Genomic DNA, 23,223 nt, shown 5'->3' on the forward strand with positions numbered 1-23,223 from the left:
TATTGCACAATGTCAACAAGCGCACCGCACTGTCGACAACCTGCCTTTTAAAGTTTCTTTCTCTGACGTTTGCGAAGATAACACTCATGGTAAACACTTGGACTAGCCCCTGTCCCCTCTTGTCCCTTAGTCAGATGATTCAAGTGGAGTCACAGAGCTGACAGTAGAGCCTTGTCTTTAGATTTCCCAAAATTCCCAATTTTTCCAGAAATCCCGGTTGGAAGATTTCTTGAATCGTGAGGAAATAGGCAAGGAATCCAAATTCTTCTAACCAGGACTTCCAGAAATGATCTTATATGACCAAACGTACCGGTATGATAAAAACCAAGAAGATCTTCACATTCAACTGTAACTTTTTATTGAACATTTATTTTCAAAACAACACAGAGGTAAAAAGGTGCATAGATTGCATAGGCATAATGTTACAACGGAACTTCAACATTTCTAACAGCAGAAAGCCTTGTTAAAATATCAACACAAACCAATAAAAACAGGAAATCAGAAAATAGTCCATTCAGATACGGAATTAAACTATCGGAACAGGATTCTTTTTTAAGAAGAAAAAATAAAATAAAAATAACTTTTGGTTGGTTGTTAAGTTTAGATAATGTACAGCATTAGTATGCTTAGTTCCTATTGGTTGAGATGCATTTGTAATAGTATGCTCAGTTCCTATTGGTTGAGATGCATTTGTAATAGTATGCTTAGTTCCTATTGGTTGAGATGCATCCATAATACATAATGCTTCATTCCTATTGGTCGAGATTAATGCCAGCACCATTATAAAACATACAAAATGTCTTCCAGATCAAGCCATCGTTTAAACTAAACTGAACAAAAAACTAACAAATATCATCACCTTTCCGTGGTAGAAATATTATTTCAAATCTACCTCATCTGCACCACAGTAAAAGTTCATACAGTTCTTAAAAGTTAATTTCCTTGCATACATATATTACTTACATGTAGGAAAACTGATTATCTTAGCATTGTTAAAACACATCATGTAGGGTAATTGATTATCTTAACATTGTTAAAACACATCATGTAGGGTAATTGATTATCTTAGCATTGTTAAAACACATCATGTAGGGTAATTGATTATCTTAACATTGTTAAAACACATCATGTAGGGTAATTGATTATCTTAACATTGTTAAAACACATCATGTAGGGTAATTGATTATCTTAACATTGTTAAAACACATCATGTAGAGTAATTGATTATCTTAACATTGTTAAAACACATCATGTAGGGTAATTGATTATCTTAACATTGTTAAAACACATCGTGTAGGGTAATTGATTATCTTAACATTGTTAAAACACATCATGTCTGACACCATTGGTCCAGTTGTTTCACTCTACTGTAAGTTGAGTTCATTATTCACCTCTGCCCAGTGAACATAATTGGTTGAAAATACGTATTATCAACATCTTTTCAACCGACATGACATATTTTCATACTTTCTCTTTTCCCATCAAGGGAACATAGAAAGTGTTGTTGTGTACCTTGGTGTGTTCCTTGCTGTGCCACTATAATGATCTGGAAGGGGATTCCTGCAGGGCTGGTGTGGCTTGGACTGGTCTGGACTGGTCTTTACTGGCTTGAACTGGTCTGGACTGGTCTTAGCTGGTTTGGACTGGTCTGGACTGGTCTTTACTGGCTTGGACTGGTCTGGACTGGTCTTAGCTGGTTTGGACGGGTCAGGGCCGGACGTAAGTTTTGGTTGTTGTGGCGTCTCACCAGCCTTGCCTTCCTCCTCCTAACACCAGCTTTAGAAAAGGAGATGGAGAGACATAGGGAACAATGAGGAGAACGAGAGTAAAAAGGAGTGAAGAAGAAAATTATAGAAACAGGAAGAAGAGAGAGAAAGAAAGGATAAGGTTGCGACAGAAAAACAAACGTGATGAAAAGAGAAACAGTAATAGAAAGAAGAGAATGAAGAGACAGAGAGGTAGAGAACCAAGATGATCGAGGTATATACATTACGTGACTATAACAGAGATGGTTAACAAAGATGGTTAACAGAGATGTTTAATACATTACGTGATGAAAAGAGAAACAGCAAAGTGGCAGAGAGGTAGAGAACCAAGATGATCGAGGTATAGACTTTTACTCAAGTAGAATTTTACTGGGTTACTTTCACTTTTACTCGAATCATTTTATATAAAGGTATCTTTTATTTTACTCAAGTATGACAATTGAGTACTTTTTCCACCTCTGTGTGTGTTGTGAGAGAGAGTGTGTTGTCATCTATTTATTTACCTGGAGATCTTTTGGCTGGGGCACCCTTACTGCCTCCATCTGTAGAGAGAGAGAGAGAGAGAGAGAGAGAGAGAGAGAGAGAGAGAGAGAGAATAACACTCCATTAGTCAAACTGTCCCTTACTGCCTCCATCTGTAGAGAGAGAGAGAGAGATAACATTCCATTAGTCAAACTGTCCCCTACTGCCTCCATCTGTAGAGAGAGATAACATTCCATTAGTCAAACTGTCCCCTACTGCCTCCATCTGTAGAGAGAGATAACATTCCATTAGTCAAACTGTCCCCTACTTCCTCCATCTGTAGAGAGAGAGAGATAACAATACATTACTCAAACTGTCCTGTGTATTTGCGCTGCAGAATACACAAAAGTGCGAAGCCCAAAATGTTCAACGCTTTGCAGGGAAGACATCTAACATAGCTAATTGTGTTATTGCGTTGTGTGTTTAGGCTTAACAGAGATGGTTAACAGAGGTATATACATTACGTGAGTATAACAGAGATGTTTAACAGAGGTATATACATTACGTGAGTATAACAGGGATGTTTAACAGAGATGTTTAACAGATGTATATACATTACGTGAGTATAACAGAGATATTTAACAGGGATGTTTAACAGAGATGTTTAACAGAGGTATATACATTACGTGAGTATAACAGGGATGTTTAACAGAGGTATATACATTACGTGAGTATAACAGGGATGTTTAACAGAGATGTTTAACAGATGTATATACATTACGTGAGTATAACAGAGATGTTTAACAGAGATGTTTAACAGAGATGTTTAACAGAGGTATATACATTACGTGAGTATAACAGGGATGTTTAACAGAGGTATATACATTACGTGAGTATAACAGGGATGTTTAACAGAGATGTTTAACAGATGTATATACATTACGTGAGTATAACAGAGATATTTAACAGGGATGTTTAACAGAGATGTTTAACAGAGGTATATACATTACGTGAGTATAACAGAGATATTTAACAGGGATGTTTAACAGAGATGTTTAACAGAGGTATATACATTACGTGAGTATAACAGAGATGTTATCAGTGCTAAGTCGTTGAGGAACGTGTTAATTAACGTGTCGTCATTTCACTGATGTGTTAATTAACGTGTCGTCATTTCACTGATGTGTTAATTAACGTGTCGTCATTTCACTGATATGTTGATTAGTGTGTGTGTGTGCAGTGGTGTAAAGTACTTAAGTAGAAATACTTTAAAGTACTACTTAAGTAGTTATTTAGGGTATCTGTACTTTATTATACTATTTATATTTTTGACTACTTTTACTTTTACTTCACTACATTCCTAAATAAAATTCTGAGTATTGGAGTGTACCCCTGGCTATCTGTAAATTATGTCTGAGTGTTGGCGTGTACCCCTGGCTATCTGTAAATGATGTCTGAGTATTGGAGTGGACCCCTGGCTATCTGTAAATTATGTCTGAGTGTTGGCGTGTTCCCCTGGCTATCTGTAAATGATGTCTGAGTGTTGGAGTGTTCCCCTGGCTGTCTGTAAATGATGTCTGAGTGTTGGAGTGTTCCCCTGGCTATCAGTAAATGATGTCTGAGTGTTGGAGTGGAGTGTTCCCCTGGCTATCTGTAAATGATGTCTGAGTGTTGGAGTGTACCCCTGGCTATCTGTAAATGATGTCTGAGTGTTGGAGTGTTCCCCTGGCTATCTGTAAATTATGTCTGAGTGTTGGAGTGTTCCCCTGGCTATCTGTAAATGATGTCTGAGTGTTGGAGTGTTCCCCTGGCTGTCTGTAAATGATGTCTGAGTGTTGGAGTGGAGTGTTCCCCTGGCTGTCTGTAAATGATGTCTGAGTGTTGGAGTGGAGTGTTCCCCTGGCTGTCTGTAAATTATGTCTGAGTGTTGGAGTGTACCCCTGGCTATCTGTAAATGGTGTCTGAGTGTTGGAGTGTACCCCTGGCTATCTGTAAATGATGTCTGAGTGTTGGAGTGTTCCCCTGGCTATCTGTAAATGGTGTCTGAGTGTTGGAGTGTTCCCCTGGCTATCTGTAAATGGTGTCTGAGTGTAGAAGTGTTCCCCTGGCTATCTGTAAATGATGTCTGAGTGTTGGAGTGGACCCCTGGCTGTCTGTAAATGATGTCTGAGTGTAGAAGTGTTCCCCTGGCTATCTGTAAATGATGTCTGAGTGTTGGAGTGGACCCCTGGCTGTCTGTAAATGATGTCTGAGTGTTGGAGTGTTCCCCTGGCTGTCAAAAAAAGTAATAAAAAATAAATAGTGTCGTCTGGTTTGCTAAATATCAGGAAAAGCATTTACTTTTACTCAAGTATGACAATTGATTACTTTTTACACCACTGTACTTAAGTACACTTAAAATCTGATACTTTTAGACTAATACTCAAGTAGAATTTTACTGAGTTACTTTCACTTTTACTTTAGTCATTTTATATTAAGGTATCTTTACTTTTACTCAAGTATGACAATTGAGTACTTTTTCCACCTCTGTGTGTGTTGTGAGAGAGAGAGTGTGTTGTTATCTATTTATTTACCTGGAGATCTTTTGGCTGGGGCACCCTTACTGCCTCCATCTGTAGAGAGAGAGAGAGAGAGAGAGAGAGAGAGAGAGAGAGAGAGAGAGAGAGAGAGACAGAGAGAGAGAGAGAGAGAGAGAGAGAGAGAGACAGAGAGAGAGAGAGAGAGACAGAGAGAGAGAGAGAGAGAGAGAGAGAGAGACAGAGAGAGAGAGAGAGATAACACTCCATTAGTCAAACTGTACCCTACTTCCTCCCTCTGTAGTGAGAGAGAGAGAGATAACATTCCATTACTCAAACTGTCCCCCACTGCCTCCATCTGTAGAGAGAGATAACAATCCATTACTCAAACTGTCCCCCACTTCCTCCATCTGTAGAGAGAGACATAACCTTTCATTACTCAAGCTGAAATCATGTCGCCTAAATCCTAATCTATATCTTATGCAAGCACACAATGCAAGAACTCCAGTAGCAATGTAAAATGGCTGTCCTGTGTATTTGCGCTGCAGAATACCCAAAAGTGTCAAGCCCAAAATGTGCAACGCTTTGCAGGGAAGACATCTTGCATAGCTAATTGTGTTATTGCTTTGTGTGTTTAGGCTTAACAGAGATGGTTAACAGAGGTGGTTAACATAGATGATTAACAGAGATGGTTAACAGAGATTAAACAATGCTCTGGTGATTGATTAGAACTTGCCTTAAGGCCAGAAAACTTTCTTTATATCAAGTTAGGTTCTGACCTTGGATTAGTTTGGTGATCCTCTCTGACTCTTGGTCAATCATTTCCGGGTTGCCGTGGATGGTGGTGATCTTAGCGAAATCTGGGCCTGCGGAAGGAAACTGGAGCTGTTAGACTCAAAATGGAGGATGCGTGGATCCACAGATACAGTTTCATATTGTAGGATAAAGGTTCCAGTACAGAAACAAACCCCTAGTCCTGGTCCTCTACCCTACTGTAGAATACAGACCCTAGTCCTGGTCCTCTACCCTACTGTAGAATACAGACCCTAGTCCTGGTCCTCTACCATACTGTAGAATACAGACCCCTAGTCCTGGTCCTCTACCCTACTGTAGAATACAGACCCCTAGTCCTGGTCCTCTACCCTACTGTAGAATACAGACCCCTAGTCCTGGTCCTCTACCCTACTGTAGAATACAGACCCCTAGTCCTGGTCCTCTACCCTACTGTAGAATACAGACCCTAGTCCTGGTCCTCTACCCTACTGTAGAATACAGACCCCTAGTCCTGGTCCTCTACCCTACTGTAGAATACAGACCCCTAGTCCTGGTCCTCTACCCTACTGTAGAATACAGACCCCTAGTCCTGGTCCTCTACCCTACTGTATAATACAGACCCTAGTCCTGGTCCTCTACCCTACTGTAGAATACAGACCCCTAGTCCTGGTCCTCTACCCTACTGTAGAATACAGACCCCTAGTCCTGGTCCTCTACCCTACTGTAGAATACAGACCCCTAGTCCTGGTCCTCTACCCTACTGTAGAATACAGACCCTAGTCCTGGTCCTCTACCCTACTGTAGAATACAGACCCCTAGTCCTGGTCCTCTACCCTACTGTAGAATACAGACCCCTAGTCCTGGTCCTCTACCCTACTGTAGAATACAGACCCCTAGTCCTGGTCCTCTACCCTACTGTAGAATACAGACCCCTAGTCATGGTCCTCTACCCTACTGTAGAATACAGACCCCTAGTCCTGGTCCTCTACCCTACTGTAGAATACAGACCCCTAGTCCTGGTCCTCTACCCTACTGTAGAATACAGACCCCTAGTCCTGGTCCTCTACCCTACTGTAGAATACAGACCCCTAGTCCTGGTCCTCTACCCTACTGTAGAATACAGACCCCTAGTCCTGGTCCTCTACCCTACTGTAGAATACAGACCCCTAGTCCTGGTCCTCTACCCTACTGTAGAATACAGACCCCTAGTCCTGGTCCTCTACCCTACTGTAGAATACAGACCCTAGTCCTGGTCCTCTACCCTACTGTAGAATACAGACCCCTAGTCCTGGTCCTCTACCCTACTGTAGAATACAGACCCCTAGTCCTGGTCCTCTACCCTACTGTAGAATACAGACCCCTAGTCCTGGTCCTCTACCCTACTGTAGAATACAGACCCCTAGTCCTGGTCCTCTACCCTACTGTAGAATACAGACCCCTAGTCCTGGTCCTCTACCCTACTGTAGAATACAGACCCTAGTCCTGGTCCTCTACCATACTGTAGAATACAGACCCCTAGTCCTGGTCCTCTACCCTACTGTAGAATACAGACCCCTAGTCCTGGTCCTCTACCCTACTGTAGAATACAGACCCCTAGTCCTGGTCCTCTACCCTACTGTAGAATACAGACCCTAGTCCTGGTCCTCTACCATACTGTAGAATACAGACCCCTAGTCCTGGTCCTCTACCCTACTGTAGAATACAGACCCCTAGTCCTGGTCCTCTACCCTACTGTAGAATACAGACCCCTAGTCCTGGTCCTCTACCCTACTGTAGAATACAGACCCCTAGTCCTGGTCCTCTACCCTACTGTAGAATACAGACCCTAGTCCTGGTCCTCTACCATACTGTAGAATACAGACCCCTAGTCCTGGTCCTCTACCCTACTGTAGAATACAGACCCCTAGTCCTGGTCCTCTACCCTACTGTAGAATACAGACCCCTAGTCCTGGTCCTCTACCCTACTGTAGAATACAGACCCTAGTCCTGGTCCTCTACCATACTGTAGAATACAGACCCCTAGTCCTGGTCCTCTACCCTACTGTAGAATACAGACCCCTAGTCCTGGTCCTCTACCCTACTGTAGAATACAGACCCCTAGTCCTGGTCCTCTACCCTACTGTAGAATACAGACCCGTAGTCCTGGTCCTCTACCCTACTGTAGAATACAGACCCCTAGTCCTGGTCCTCTACCCTACTGTAGAATACAGACCCCTAGTCCTGGTCCTCTACCCTACTGTAGAATACAGACCCTAGTCCTGGTCCTCTACCCTACTGTAGAATACAGACCCCTAGTCCTGGTCCTCTACCATACTGTAGAATACAGACCCCTAGTCCTGGTCCTCTACCCTACTGTAGAATACAGACCCCTAGTCCTGGTCCTCTACCCTACTGTAGAATACAGACCCGTAGTCCTGGTCCTCTACCCTACTGTAGAATACAGACCCCTAGTCCTGGTCCTCTACCCTACTGTAGAATACAGACCCGTAGTCCTGGTCCTCTACCCTACTGTAGAATACAGACCCCTAGTCCTGGTCCTCTACCCTACTGTCCCTTTAGTCTTTGCAGATCTGAAGAAGTCAGGTTTGTTAGCAAAATGGTGATGACTCCACTTCACAATCCAACATGGAACCTTCCGCCATTTTGGTTACACCTGTATCTGACTTTCTTCATATCTGCAAACACTGAAGGGTTAGCGGCTATGTTGTTGTCTCCTGACCGAGCAAGGAACTCCTAAGCATTAATAAGAGGAGAGGATAGAAATGAGATAGAGATGAGATATTTAAGGTGGCCCTACCCTCAATGATCTGAGGCTCGATGAACTTGGTGACCGTTGTGTATCCGGTTGAACCTTAAGACCAACAGTGGAGAGGGGTGGACGGGGTGTTGAAGTCATGTAATGACTAAACAACATGTACTGACAGGCAGACAGATACAGTTCACACACACCTGGCTATGCCTCCTAGTCCACCATCGCTAACACACACACCTGTCTATGCCTCCTAGTCCACCATCGCTAACACACACACCTGGCTATGCCTCCTAGTCCACCATCGCTAACACACACACCTGGCTATGCCTCCTACTTCACCACCGCTAACACACACACCTGGCTATGCCTCCTAGTCCACCATCGCTAACACACACACCTGGCTATGCCTCCTACTTCACCACCGCTAACACACACACCTGGCTATGCCTCCTAGTCCACCATCGCTAACACACACACCTGGCTATGCCTCCTACTTCACCACCGCTAACACACACACCTGGCTATGCCTCCTAGTCCATCACCGCACGCACATACAAACACACCCCACCGTTACAGAATTTACACCAGGCACCACTACCCATCTGACAGACAGACAGACAGACAGACAGACAGACAGACAGACAGACAGACAGACAGACAGACAGACAGACAGACAGACAGACAGACAGACAGACAGACAGACAGACAGACAGACAGACAGACAGAGAGTAGTGTATGGAGGTTGGAGTAGTGTATGGAGTAGTGTATGGATGTTGGAGTAGTGTATGGATGTTGGAGTAGTGTATGGAGTAGTATATGGAGGTTGGAGTAGTGTATGGAAGTTGGAGTAGTGTATGGATGTTGGAGTAGTGAATGGAGGTCTGAGTAGTGTATGGAGGTTGGAGTAGTGTATGGAGGTTGGAGTAGTGTATAGATGTTGGAGTAGTGTATAGATGTTGGAGTAGTGTATGGAGTAGTGTATGGAGGTTGGAGTAGTGTATAGATGTTGGAGTAGTGTATGGTGGTTGGAGTAGTGAATGGAGGTTGGAGTAGTGTTGGAGTAGTGAATGGAGGTCTGAGTAGTGTACGGATGTTGGAGTAGTGTATGGTGGTTGGAGTAGTATATGGAGGTTGGAGTAGTGTGTAGATGTTGGAGTAGTGTATGGAGGTTGGAGTAGTGTATGGAGGTTGGAGTAGTGTATGGAGGTTGGAGTAGTGTGTAGATGTTGGAGTAGTGTATGGAGGTTGGAGTAGTGAATGGAGGTTGGAGTAGTGTGTGGAGGTTGGAGTAGTGTGTAGATGTTGGAGTAGTGTATGGAGGTTTTCCAATACATGGGGCGGCAGGGTAGCCTAGTGGTTAGAGCGTTGGACTAGTAACCGAAAGGTTGCAAGATTGAATCCCCGAGCTGACAAAGGTGAAAATTTGTCGTTCTGCCCCTGAACAAGGCAGTTAACCCACTGTTCCCTGGTAGGCCATCATTGAAAATAATAATTTGTTCTTACCACTAGGCTACCCTGCCACCCCATGTATTGGAAAACCTCCATACACTACTGCAACATCCACACACTACTCCAACCTCCAAACACTACTCCAACCTCCATACACTACTCCAAAATCCACACACTACTCCAACATCCATGCCTAGTTAAATAAAGGTTCAATAAAATATAAATACATAGAGCTTTGTTTGAGGGATGTCTGTGTACCATTACTAACATGGCGTCTCAAATGGCACCCTATTCGTTATATAAAAGTTGAATTGCTGGTCCAAACTTTATAGGGAATCTGCTGCCATTTGGGACACATACTAAATGATGTTATAAATGTGTCATACTGGTAAAATTACTAACGCCCTGAAAATGTCTCTTCTAGAATGGTTGTTTTACCCATTAGAAATGGGCTCGTGAATAATTAGGCATCAATAGATGACAATTTCAGTCAAAGAATATTGCAGACAAAATTACAACGTTGCATTAAAAAAAACAACAGGGTAGAACAGGCAAACAATTCCCTTACTGAGACTTGCAAATGTTTTTTTGGCAGATACACCCTTGCATAACATTTTATTGAATACAATTTTAGGTCCATCTTGCTTCAGAAGTATATCTGAAAGATATATCTACCTGTTACTATATCTCAATAACAGGGTTTTAATGGACACTTCTGCTCTTAGCTACCAAGAGCAGGGGTGAATCTGCCGTAATACAGTGCACTTAGCCCAGAATCATGTAGATGACTGACACATGCAGGAGGTACCTTCACAGCCAAGACACAATGCAGATAATAGCATTCATCTTTTGTCTTTGGATTGGGTTTGCTGCTTTGTTTTTCAGGGTTTAGGATCTGATTAGTTAAACTGTGTTGTATATATCATATTATAAAATTCTATTGTATGGGTATGAATGTTATTAGCTGCACTTTGGAGCATTTTGAGTTCAAGAATAAAAGCCTTTTTATTTCCGAAACTTTAATCTTCATAAAACCATTTGTCCCTAAAAGGCTTAATATTCACAATCCTCAAAAAGAAAAAGTTGCCACACAGGACCTCGATCAGTTTTCATACTATGGGATGCTTGTTACAAAGAGGGGTTGTAGGAGAGGTAGCCCTTTTGGTTGCTCGGGGAAACGGGTGATGTATACATGCGGTTGTCATGCCACCCATCAGTCATTTGTTTGTTTGTTTGCTTGTTTACATCTCCGACAGACTAACCTCCCTCTATGAGTTTCTTGATCTCTTCTTCCTGGAGAATATGAACCTCACTCTCCAGAAACGTCTTTACCTTAGACACCTCTAATCATGGGACCCAAACATCGCAAAGTCATCATACGTCCTGCAGTTGTGTCGGTGCTGGTTAGACAATTACGTTGCGCCACAGTGTTGGCAGAACACATAGCTCTATCGTCTGCTAGAGATAGTTGGTCACATAAACCTGGACACGCAGATGTAGTACTGTAACACTGTGACTTCTATTGGGATGTTGGTTGTCAAATGCAACACATGTCATCTCGTAACATCAAGTGCTAAGCAGGAAGGAATGGTTAGATTATGAACTGCGTGTTTGATTCTTCAACAAATACCTTCCTTATAGTAACAAGAAAACATTGTTTATTGATTGAACGTAGCCCAACATCAAGCGAATCATTAGTCTTTGGGAACAGAAGCACCTTCACCAACAGTTTCCAAGAGCTTTTGAAAACGTACCAATGTTAAACCCCTCCATAGCATTTGAACATAGTACCTACTCAGTGTGATGGATTATAGGAACACCCCACATACAACATGCCTAGGCTATGTGCATGTATGTAAGATTCATCACCAACTGAGATAAACATGTTGAATAACTATACGGGTAATAGTAGACAGTGATGTGTTTTACATCATCATCCAAACTACGTTTTTGCATAGATTTTGTTAAAATACATATATTAATACCAATATATTTTTATCAGATATTAATATAAATAATTTATTATCATACATTAATATCAATATATTAATATCATACATTAAAATCAATATAATAATATCATACATTAAAATCAATATATTAATATCACACATTAAAATCAGTATATTATTATCATACATTTACGTCTATATAATGTTAAGATATATTGATGTCTCTAAGGTATCTTTACTGACCTTCTTCCAGAATCCTCTTAATGTCTCCGTCAGTCTCCAGCCCTCCATCTGAGGAACCACTGTGAGCTATGAGGTGGGGGGGGAGAGAGAGAGAGAGAGAGAGAGAGAAATGTTTACTAATGTTTCCCTTGTTTATTTCCGTTTATTGTCTATTCCATTTGCTTTGGAAATGTAAAGATATGTTTCCCATGCCATAAAGCCCTTTAATTGAATTGAAATTGAATTGAGAGAGAGAGTGTGAGAGAGAGACAGATGGAGAGAGAGAGGTGAACTCTTTTTGACAGCAATGTTAACAATACAGGGAAACTAAACCTGTTACCATCCAATTGTCTGCAATGTGGAGTACATTTTCAAATATTACTCTGACCCATCTAATACTGATACACCAGACCAAGACCCAAGGCAAGCTGAGACTCAACAGTAGCTCCAAGCCAAGACTCAAGGCAAACTGTGACTCGCCAGTAGCTCCAAGCCAAGACCCAAGGCAAGCTGTGACTCACCAGTAGCTCCAAGCCAAGACCCAAGGCAAGCTGAGACAACCAGTAGCTCCAAGCCAAGACCCAAGGCAAGCTGTGACTCACCAGTAGCTCCAAGCCAAGACCCAAGGCAAACTATGACTCACCAGTAGCTCCAAGCCAAGACCCAAGGCAAGCTGAGACTCACCAGTAGCTCCAAGCCAAGACCCAAGGCAAGCTGTGACTCACCAGTAGCTCCAAGCCAAGACTCAAGGCAAACTATGACTCACCAGTAGCTCCAAGCCAAGACCCAAGGCAAGCTGAGACTCACCAGTAGCTCCAAGCCAAGACCCAAGGCAAGCTGAGACTCACCAGTAGCTCCAAGTCAAGACCCAAGGCAAGCTGTGACTCACCAGTAGCTCCAAGCCAAGACCCAAGGCAAACTATGACTCACCAGTAGCTCACGAACCACCAATGTTTAATAATGGAACTTACTCTCAATAACTCTGGTGACCTTTGTGATGCTTGGTTCTCCCTCGATCACCCTGGTCACTGTAGTGAATGTGGGCTCACCCTCGACGACCACCTTGGTTAAACTGGGTTCCGTTTCGATGACCCTTGTCACCTTGGTGAAGGTTGGCTCGCCCTCAACGACTCGAGTAACCTTGGTGATAATGGGTTCGCCCTCCATGACCCTGGTAACCTTGGTGATAGTGGGTTCGCCGTCGATGACCCTTGTTACCTTGGTGACAGTTGGCTCTCCTTTAATCACTCTGGTCACTTTTGTGATTTCAGGCACTGGAGAGAAGGAAAGTGAATATTACATTTTATTTAAAATAAACCTCTGCTTCTGTGGGTATATCACCCCAGAAACGATGGTGAGTACGTTTTTTCCGCTAAGTTTTGATGTATTGGAAACGTGAAAAATATATTGATTAAAAAAACAACCATTTATAAATACAAAAGGTTGATAAAGAACAGCATCTGCCTGAGTGAGACCCTACTAGTACCCATGGCAACGCATTAGACCCCTTCTATCTCCTCCATTCCAAAACCCCTCGAACCCCTCGTACCTCTCGAACCCCTCGTTGTTACTGATACTAGACTACCATCAGCTGTGGGCTACCATATTTATGCAGTGAAACAGCACTACAGCATTTTTCATCCCTGTGTGGATATTCAGTGCTGGGTAACACTTTATTTTGAAATAACGATCTACTAACACCAACCCTAACCCTAGTCCTAACCTTAACTCTTATCCTAACCCTAATCCTAACCCTAGTCCTAACCTTAACACTTATCCTAACCCTAGCCCTAGTCCTAACCTTAACTCTTATTCTAACCCTAGCCCTAACCCTAGTCCTAACCTTAATTCTTATCTTAAACCTAGCCCTAGTCCTAACCTTAACTCTTATCCTAACCCTAACCCTAGTCCTAACGTTAACTCTTATCCTAACCCTAACCCTAGTCCTAACCTTAATTCTTATCTTAATCCTAGCCCTAGTCCTAACCTTAACTCTTATCCTAACCCTAACCCTAACCCTAGTCCTAACCTTAATTCTTATCTTAAACCTAGCCCTAGTCCTAACCTTAACTCTTATCCTAACCCTAGTCCCCAACCTTAACTCTTATCCTAACACTAAACAGAAATGCAATGGTTCATTGGATCAGTCTAAAGCTTTGCATATACACTGCTGCCATCTAGTGGCCAAAAGCCACATTGCACCTGGGCTGGAATAATACATTATGGCCTTTCTCTTGCATTGCAAAGATGGTTAGTTTTTTCTTTGTATTATCTTTTACCAGATCTAATGTGTTATATTCACCAACATTCCATTCACATTTCCACAAACTTCAAAGTGTTTCCTTTGAAATGGTATCAAGAATATGCATATCCTTGTGTCAGGGCCTGAGCTACAGGCAGTTAGATTTGGGTATGTCATTTTAGGCAAAAAAAAGGGGCGGATCTTTATTAAGGGATCAAGGGGATTGGTGCATGTTTTAAAGAAATGCACCTCAAGATTAGAGTGAAGCTGAATGGAGAGAGAAAGTTCTCCGCTGAGTTTGTAAAACTGTAAAAAGAGCAGCATGGTAGCGCTGTTTTATGTACAATGTTGTCAACAACATGAGGTTGCTGCTACTCCCATCCCTATTGCAGAATGCAGACTTTTGACCGCATTAACCCACACTTAGTCCCCTCGTTTGGTGATTGGCATTGAGGCTGTGACAATGAAAAGGCAGCAGACGGGATACAGTTTGTTTTAGCAGGGATGTTTGGTAGGGTGATCTGATTTCTAACGATGAAAATCATTCTGTCAAACATATTGTGAACCCAAATGTGTAAGTTTGATTCTAGAGAGGGGACATTGAATAGAAAAATCATTTGGTTAGGGTGTAGGGGCAGATCTATGTCATTGTGGGTGGGTTGCACCAACATGGTTTAAATTCATCTAGGATTAGAGCTAATCTAGGTTTTGAACATCTAGGTTTATAATTCATCAGAGATGTGCTGCACCACTTAATTTAGAATCTAGATCAGTAAATCTATGATTAACGATTTAAACTATGATTAGTGACGTGTTACACCAATATATGAGGTATTTCAGCAGTTTCCACCCCCCTCAGAGTGAGTCACAGCTGCATGTGAGCTCTCAAATTTTTCAACATGTTTTCTTTTACAAAAGGATAGATTTGGAGTTAGATAAACTTGGATTTTTCGTCAGGGACATATGCAGGATGCTACCCTCCACAGCATGGCCTTTGCTCCAGATCAAAACTCCAAACCTACAACCTAATTTTGACCAAAATTAACCGGAGAAATTACTGCTACCAAGGTTTCATTTTTCTATGCTATACGGAGGGTGCTCTAGCAAACAAACAGCAGAGACCTGAGGACACCATCCAACCTGGAACTGAGTGAGTAGTGTTTGGTCTGATGCTGTTTTGAAAGCCAAGAAAAAAAAGAAAAATGTTACAAATTAAAAATAAAGTACATTACAATGATATATTTTACTTTATTGGGACTGAATGCTGAGTTAAGGCTGCCAGACGTGCAAGGACAGACCAGATACAACTTCAATTAGCACTGAGGTGTGAAGTAAAAGGTGACGAGGCCTTTGGGCCCAACAAGTGGCAGGAGTCTTCTGTTCAAAGACCATCCACTGGCATTTTCTACAAGAAATCTGCCCCAGAAATAAAAGCTTCGCCCAAGTGGGTGTGACACCTACTCCCGTTGCCTGCTGCACTGCTGCTTGGATTCGACCTGGCGATCTGTTCACCGTCTGCCCTGGCCTGTCTCCCCCTGTCTGGTACAGGTACCCCCACCACCCTCCCCCCTCTCTCCCGAGCTTTCGCTCACCTCCAGCACACACGCACTGTTGGGGCGAGTGACTCTGAACTTACAATGGCTAGCCCCAAGTCGTTATATATTAAAAACTTTTCTTGTGCATTTTTCTATTTGCCTCATGACTTCTTCATGCTTTGTTGACTATGAATTTTCTTTACCCAACAGTGGGACAGACTATGTTTGTTCCCACACTCGGGACTCTGACTCTCTATTGGTTACACGGACTCTTGGCCTCCCATCATATTCTAACCACGTCTCACTGGCTTTATATTCATGTTACCTGATGAAATTGCTGTCCAATATGATCTTGTTGCCATCTGATGCACATTCAGATGTCATAAATCAGCAGTGCAGAGCTCTCCCTGTCCTCTGCCGTGCCTTGATTGTATTACTGCTGATGATATCTGGAAATGTGCATGTACACCCAGGCCCATCTACTGTTGCTAGACCCAATTCTGACTTGTGCTCTGATGTCTGCTTCACTGATTTCTGCTTTCGTAAAAGCCTGGGTTTTATGCACGTTAAAACTAGAAGCTTAGTACCTAAAATAGATCAATTGAAAGTCTGGGTTCACAGCTTCAATCCAGATGTGTTGGTCATTACTGAGACGTGGTTAAGGAAGAGTGTTTTGAATACTGATGTTAACCTTTCTGTTTAGAACCTTTTTCGGTAAGACAGATCTTCCAAAGGTGGGGGAGTGGCAATCTTTACCAAGGATCACCTTCAGTGCTCGGTTGTCTCCACCAAGTCTGTTCCCAAACAATTTGATTTGCTGGTTTTAAGCATTAAACTTTGTTGACAGTTGCTGGGTGCTTTTGTTCTCCATCAGCCACGGCCTGTATCCTACATTCCCTAATCTCTCTCCTGGCCCCTTACACTAAGTCTGAATTTGTCCTGCTAGCCTGTTGGGGCTACAGGTTAGCAATGAACCCCGAGTCGGGATTGCTAACAAGGCTGGAAATTCAAAACATCAAAAATCTAATAATTTCAATTTCTCAAACAATCAACTATTTTACACAATTTAAAAGATAAACATCTCCTTAATCTAACCACATTGTTCGATTTTCAAAGAGGCTTTACGGCAAAAGCATAAAGTTAGATTATGTTAGGACAGTACATAGCCACAAAAGTACAAACATCCATTTTCAATTCAAGGTCAGGCGTCACCAAAAGCAGAAACCAGCTAGAATTATGCACTAACCTTTGTCAATCTCCATCAGATGACACTCCTAGGACATTATGTTATACAATACATGCATTTTTTGTTCCATCAAGTTCATATTTATATCCAAAAACAGCATTTTACAGTAGCGTGAAATTCAGATTTTTTCTTCTCTGAAATGCTTCCGGTGAACATAACAAAATTACTATTCGAAAACATTGGTAAATTATAATATTGTCATTCAAAGAATAATATATTATCATCTCGTAATTGCTACCGAATGGCCAGATCTCAAAATAACTTTACTGGGAAATCACATTTTGCAATAAACGGGGTGCTATGCTAAGAACAATAAGCTATGCTATACAGTTAGCATCATCTAATATCGATAATAACATTGTAAATATCCCCTTACCTTTGATTATCTCCATCAGAAGGCACTGCCAGGAATCCCAGGTCCGGAACAAATGTGGTTTCTTTTGACAAAGTTCATAATTTATGTCCAAATAACACCAAGTAGGTAGCGTTCATTATGCTCCCACAAAACGTGGTGGGGGGGGTTGTAAAATCACGCCGAAAAGCTAAAAAAAACCTAGTAAATAATCTATTTACGTTCGTTCAAACATGTCAAACGTCGTTTAGCATTAATCTTTTGGTCCATTTTTAACGTTAAACATCAGTAATATTTTCACACAACCTATCCTATGTCTTGATAAACAATTAATGACAAACTCACGCTTCTCAGATTTATGCGCAGGCGCAAAAAATGAAGTGATGACATGTCAACTTCCTTGCATTCTAATTTGCTCTCTGTTTATCATAGACGCTTCAAACAACTTTATAAAGATCGTTGACATCTAGTGGAAGCCGTAGGTGTTGCGAAATGAATCCTTTCTCACTATGGTATCTATAAAACAATGACACTAAATAGTACAGTCACAAAATTCACATTTTTTTAAATCTATTTTTCACAGGTTTTTGCCTGCAATATGAGTTTTGTTATACTTACAGACACCATTCAAACTGTTTTAGAAAATTCAGAGTGTTTTCTATCCGAATGTGTTAATAATATGCATATCCTAGCTTCTGAGTTGGTGTAGGAGGCAGTTAAAAATGGGCACATATTTTTTTCAAAATTTCTCAATACTGCCCCCGAGCCCCAACAGGCTAGGTGACCTAAAATGGGACATACTTAAACCACCTGACCAAGTCCTAAAGCAATAGGACTCCCTAAATCTTTCTCAGATTATTACCAATCCCACAAGGTATGACTCCAAACACCCAAAAAAGGCTACTCTCCTCAGAAATAATACTGACAGGTATCAGTCTGGTGTTTTCTGTAATGACCTCAGTGATCACTGTTTTACAGCCTGTGTTCGTAATGGCTGCTCAGTGAAACGACCTGTCCTGATTTGTCATAGACGCTTGCTAAAAAACTTTAATGAGCAAGTCTTCCTTTATGAACTGGCCTCTGTAAAATGGTATAAGAATCAGCTTGATCCCCTCTGTCGAAGACGCTTGGAACTTATTTTTTAACACTTTCAGTGGTATTGTTAATTTTAACCTGTTGGGGCTAGGGGGCAGTATTTGCACGGCTGGATAAAAAAATGTACCCGATTTAATCTGGTTACTAATCCTACCCAGTAACTAGAATATGCATATACTTATTATATATGGATAGAAAACACCCTAAAGTTTCTAAAACTGTTTGAATGGTGTTTGTGAGTATAACAGAACTCATTTGGCAGGCAAAACCCTGAGATATTTTCTGACAGGAAGTGGATACCTGATGTGTTGTATTACCTTTAAACCTATGCCATTGACAAACACAGGGGCTGAGGAATATTTTGGCACTTCCTATTGCTTTCACTAGATGTCACCAGCCTTTACAAAGTGTTTTGAGTCTTCTGGAGGGAGATCTGACCGAACAAGAGCCATGGAACGATGATGGCCCATTAGACACCTGGCGCGCGAGTTCATGTTGGGTACCCTCGTTCCAATACGTTATAAAAGAGAATGCATTCGTCCACCTTGAATATTATTCAAGTTCTGGTTAAAAAAGGCCCTAATGATTTATGCTATACAACGTTTGACATGTTTGAACGAACGTAAATATATTTTTTCCCCTCGTTCATGAAGTGAAGTCCGGCGGGCTTAGATCATGTGCTAACAAGACGGAGATTTTTGGACATAAATTATGAGCTTTTTTGAACAAAACTACATTCGTTATGGACCTGTGATACCTGGAAGTGACATCTGATGAAGAGAATCAAAGGTAATGGATTATTTACATAGTATTTTCGATTTTAGATCTCCCCAACATGGCGGCTAGTCTGTATCGCAACGCGTATTTTTCTGGGCGCAGTGCTCAGATTATTGCAAAGTGTGATTTCCCAGTAAGGTTATTTTTAAATCTGGCAAGTTGATTGCGTTCAAGAGATGTAAATCTATAATTCTTTAAATGACAATATAATATTTTACCAATGTTTTCTAATTTTAATTATTTAATTTGTGGTGCTGACTTGACTGCCGGTTATTGGAGGGAAACGATTTCCTCAACATCAACGCCACAGTAAAACGCTGTTTTTGGATATAAATATGAACTTGATAGAACTAAAAATGCATGCATTGTCTAACACAATGTCCTAGGAGTGTCATCTGTTGGAGATTGTAAAAGGTTAGTGCATCATTTTAGCTGATTTATGGTTTTGGTGACGCCTGTCTTTGAATTGGCACAACTTTACACACAACTCTTGTAAATGTACTGTCCTAACATACTCTAAATTTATGCTTTCGCCGTAAAACCTTTTTGAAATCGGACAACGTGGTTAGATTAAGGAGATGTTTATCTTTCAAAGGGTGTAAAATAGTTGTATGTTTGAAAAATTTGAATTTTGACATTTATTTGGATTCAAATTTGCCGCTCTTGAAATGCACCTGCTGTTGATGGAGTGCACCACGGGTGGGACGCTTGCGTCCCACCTAGCCCATAGAGGTTAACAAACATGCCCTCATAAAGGAAATGAGAATTAAAAACAGGTTCAGCCCCTGGTTCGACGGTGATCTTGCAGAGTTACTCCACCTCAAGAATTGCATTTGGCTAAAGGCTCTGCACACACATACTCAGGCTGAATGGCTCTCGTTCAGGCAAATGAGAAATAATTGCACTCAGGCTATCTGGAAGCCCAAAGTTAGTTACTTTAAGGAGCAGTTCTCTCTCTGTGGGTCTAACCCCAAGAAGTTCTAGAAAACGGTTAAAGACCTGGAGAATAAACCCTCCTCCTCACAGCTGCCCATGTCCCTTAATGTTGAGGATGTGGTTGTTACTGACAAGAAGCACATGGCTGAGATCTTTAATCACCACTTCATTAAGTCAGGATTCCTATTTGACTCAGCCACCCCTTCTAATGTGAAAATCCCAGAGGCTTCTCCCTCTCTTTCCCCTGCCCCACTACAAAGTTTCTTCCTGCAGGCAGTCACTGAGTCCGAGATGCTAAAGGAGCTCCTGAAACTTGACCCCAAAAAAACATCTGGGTCAGATGGTTTGAACCCTTTTATCTTTAAGGTTACTACCCTTATCAATTCCAAGCCTATCTCTGCTGTATTTTCGATAGAGATGCAACAGAAGGACAAGAAATTGTCAGACAGGGCACTTCCTGTATGGAATCTTGTCAGGTTTTGGCCTGCCATATGAGTTCTGTTATACTCACAGACACCATTCAAACAGTTTTAGAAACTTTAGAGTGTTTTCTATCCAAATCTACTATTTATATGCATATTCTCGTTTCTGGGCAATAGTAGTAACCAGTTTAAATCGGGTACGTTTTTTATCCGGCCGTGTAAATACTGCCCCCTAGCCCCAACAGGTTAAGTCATGAATCAACCTAGATGGTCTATTTTTGTTGATGTCATGTCATTTTGGTGATGGTTCATCACTGTTTAACAAAGTGCTATATATCATTTGGGCAGAAAAAATGCCATTTGGACATGGTTCACTGACTTTTGGGTGTGGAAACCGACTTCCTATGATCGTACATGGCAAATGGACATAACATCCTGATTTGGCACTTTCAATACTTTCATATTGCATTTGGACATTTCTTATGGCATTTGGCAATGGTTCACTGACTTTTGACTTTGACTTCCTATGAAATCATATTGCAAATGGACAAAACATATGCCTTATGGACAAGTTATTAAAAATATGACAATAAAATATGAAAAAAATGTATGTTCATACAGTTCTTATACATGTATAATTGACTTTTTTTTAAAGAAATTCAAAAAACGGTCCAGAAAGCACTTTTTTAAGGGGGTCATGACCTTGGGTCTTGACTTGATGTGCATTTGCAATATGAAAATGTACTGTGGAGCGCGCTCGCCATCTATTGGATTTTTGCTGTGTGACACTTGGCATTTGCCATATGACATTTGCCATAAGCTTTGAATGAAATGCCGTCCATTTGAGTGGTATTGTACATCGTATTTATATGTTTCGTATGATGCCAATATGTTCCCATTCATTTTTGTCCATTTCAGGGGGGTCTTCCCTTACTACCTCTGAGGGTTTAGAGCTTGAGGTAGTCACCTCATACAGGTACTTGGGAGTATGGCTAGACAGTGCACTGTCATTCTCTCAGCACATATCAAAGCTGCAGGTTAAAGTTCAATCTAGACTTGGTTCCCTCTATTGTAATCGCTCCTCTTTCACCCCAGCTGCCAAACTAACCCTGATTCAGATGACCATCCCAACCATTCTTGATTACGGAGACATAATTTATAGATCGGCGGGTAAGGGTGCTCTCGAGCGGCTAGATGTTCTTTACCACAGATTTGCCACCAATGCTCCTTATAGTACACATCACTGCACTATATACTCCTCTGTGAACTGGTCATCTCTGTATACCCGTCGCAAGGCCTACTGGTTGATGCTTATTTATAAAACCCTCTTAGGCCTCACTCCCCCCTATCTGAGATACCTACTGCAGCCCTCATCCTCCACATACAACACCCCGTTCTGCCAGTCACATTCTGTTAAAGGTCCCCAAAGCACACATATCCCTGGGTCGCATCTCTTTCCAGTTCGCTGCAGCTAGCGACTGGAACAAGCTGCAACAAACACTCAAACTGGACAGTTTTATCTCAATCTCTTCATTCAAAGACTCAATCATGGACACTCTTACTGACTGTTGTGGCTGCTTTGTGTGATGTATTGTTGTCTCTACCTTCTTGCCCTTTGTGCTGTTGTCTGTGCCCAATACTTTTTTTGATCATGTTTGGTGCTGCTACCATGTTGTTTTGCTGCCACGTTGTTGTTATGTTGTGTTGCTACCATGCTGTGTTGTCATGTGTTCCTGCCTTGCTATGTTGTTGTCTTAGGTCTCTCTTTATGTAGTGTTGTGTTGTCTCTCTTGTTGTGATGTGTGTTTTGTCCTATATTTATATTTTATTTATTTTGAATTTTTAATCATAGCCTTTTGATAGGCCATCATTGTAAATAATACATTTGTTCTTAACTGACTTGCCTAGTTAAATAAAGGTTAAATAAATAAATAAATAAATAAATAGAATTTCATGAGTTTAAACGAAGTAGCTAGCCTACTTGACAAATGAGGCCACAAAGTTGCTGTTTCTTGATAAAATAATAACAATGTAATGTTATAACTACTGTAACTCCATTGTGAAAGGTTCTCATGGGTTGGCTGATTTGAAATAAAATCTGTTATTTGCCAGTACATTAGCTACTGTAGCTAGCTAGTTTATAAACCAAGCTAGCTAGCATACAATATTATTTATTATTTTCATTACTTAACACTATTTTTCCATTTATTATTTGTCCGCTAGCCACCTGATCATGGTAAGTCAAAGAAGTTCAAATTTCTCACGCTTATGAAAAACAACTTTTGTCGGAGCTGATGGAGGAATTTAGTAACGTACTGGAGGATAAAAAGACAGACAGCACGACTGTCAAAAAAAGAAAAAGATGGAAGACACCTAGGCCATGTTATACGACAAATGAAACAGATCGACACGGATTAAAGAGAAGAGGGATCCAAATCAGATGAAAGCGTGCTGGGAAAAAAAACAAAAAGGATGCGGCAGAGGAGAGGCGGAGGTTATTTCAGACCGGAACGGACTCTATCACCCAGAAGATGATTCTCCAGCAGTTTGCCCCTCTCCATAACCCCTGTGATGACAACGGCAATTTTGACCCACCAGTATTTAGTAAGCATAAATAAACTGGTAAATATAAATTCTTATAATGCATGTTAAAACTAACGTTAATGCTAACGTTACTTCACTACAATGTTACCGTTTTCAGGCCCGTTACAGCATGTTGCATAAT

The 23,223-nt window shown here is 41.3% G+C and overlaps 1 protein-coding gene across 5 annotated transcripts in view; it reads right to left on the reverse strand.

Moving 5' to 3' along the window:
- Positions 1 to 341: 341 nt before the first annotated feature.
- The window catches only part of postna (periostin, osteoblast specific factor a), an 86,332-nt gene continuing 63,450 nt past the window's right edge, over positions 342 to 23,223 (reverse strand). The window contains exons 18-25 of one of the 5 annotated variants that reach the window (XM_045690215.1): positions 12,865 to 13,167; positions 11,915 to 11,980; positions 10,982 to 11,062; positions 8,316 to 8,369; positions 5,524 to 5,610; positions 4,802 to 4,840; positions 2,270 to 2,308; positions 342 to 1,776 (exon numbers count right to left, since the gene is read on the reverse strand). In XM_045690215.1, the coding sequence (XP_045546171.1) occupies positions 1,661 to 1,776; positions 2,270 to 2,308; positions 4,802 to 4,840; positions 5,524 to 5,610; positions 8,316 to 8,369; positions 10,982 to 11,062; positions 11,915 to 11,980; positions 12,865 to 13,167 (785 nt within the window). In that variant the 3' untranslated portion in view covers positions 342 to 1,660. The remainder of the gene's footprint in view (positions 1,777 to 2,269; positions 2,309 to 4,801; positions 4,841 to 5,523; positions 5,611 to 8,315; positions 8,370 to 10,981; positions 11,063 to 11,914; positions 11,981 to 12,864; positions 13,168 to 23,223) is intronic. The other 4 variants (XM_045690218.1, XM_045690217.1, XM_045690216.1 and 1 more) reach the window with 4 other exon arrangements.

Source organism: Salmo salar, chromosome ssa11 (assembly GCF_905237065.1).
Source record: "Salmo salar chromosome ssa11, Ssal_v3.1, whole genome shotgun sequence".
Taxonomy (NCBI): domain Eukaryota; kingdom Metazoa; phylum Chordata; class Actinopteri; order Salmoniformes; family Salmonidae; genus Salmo; species Salmo salar.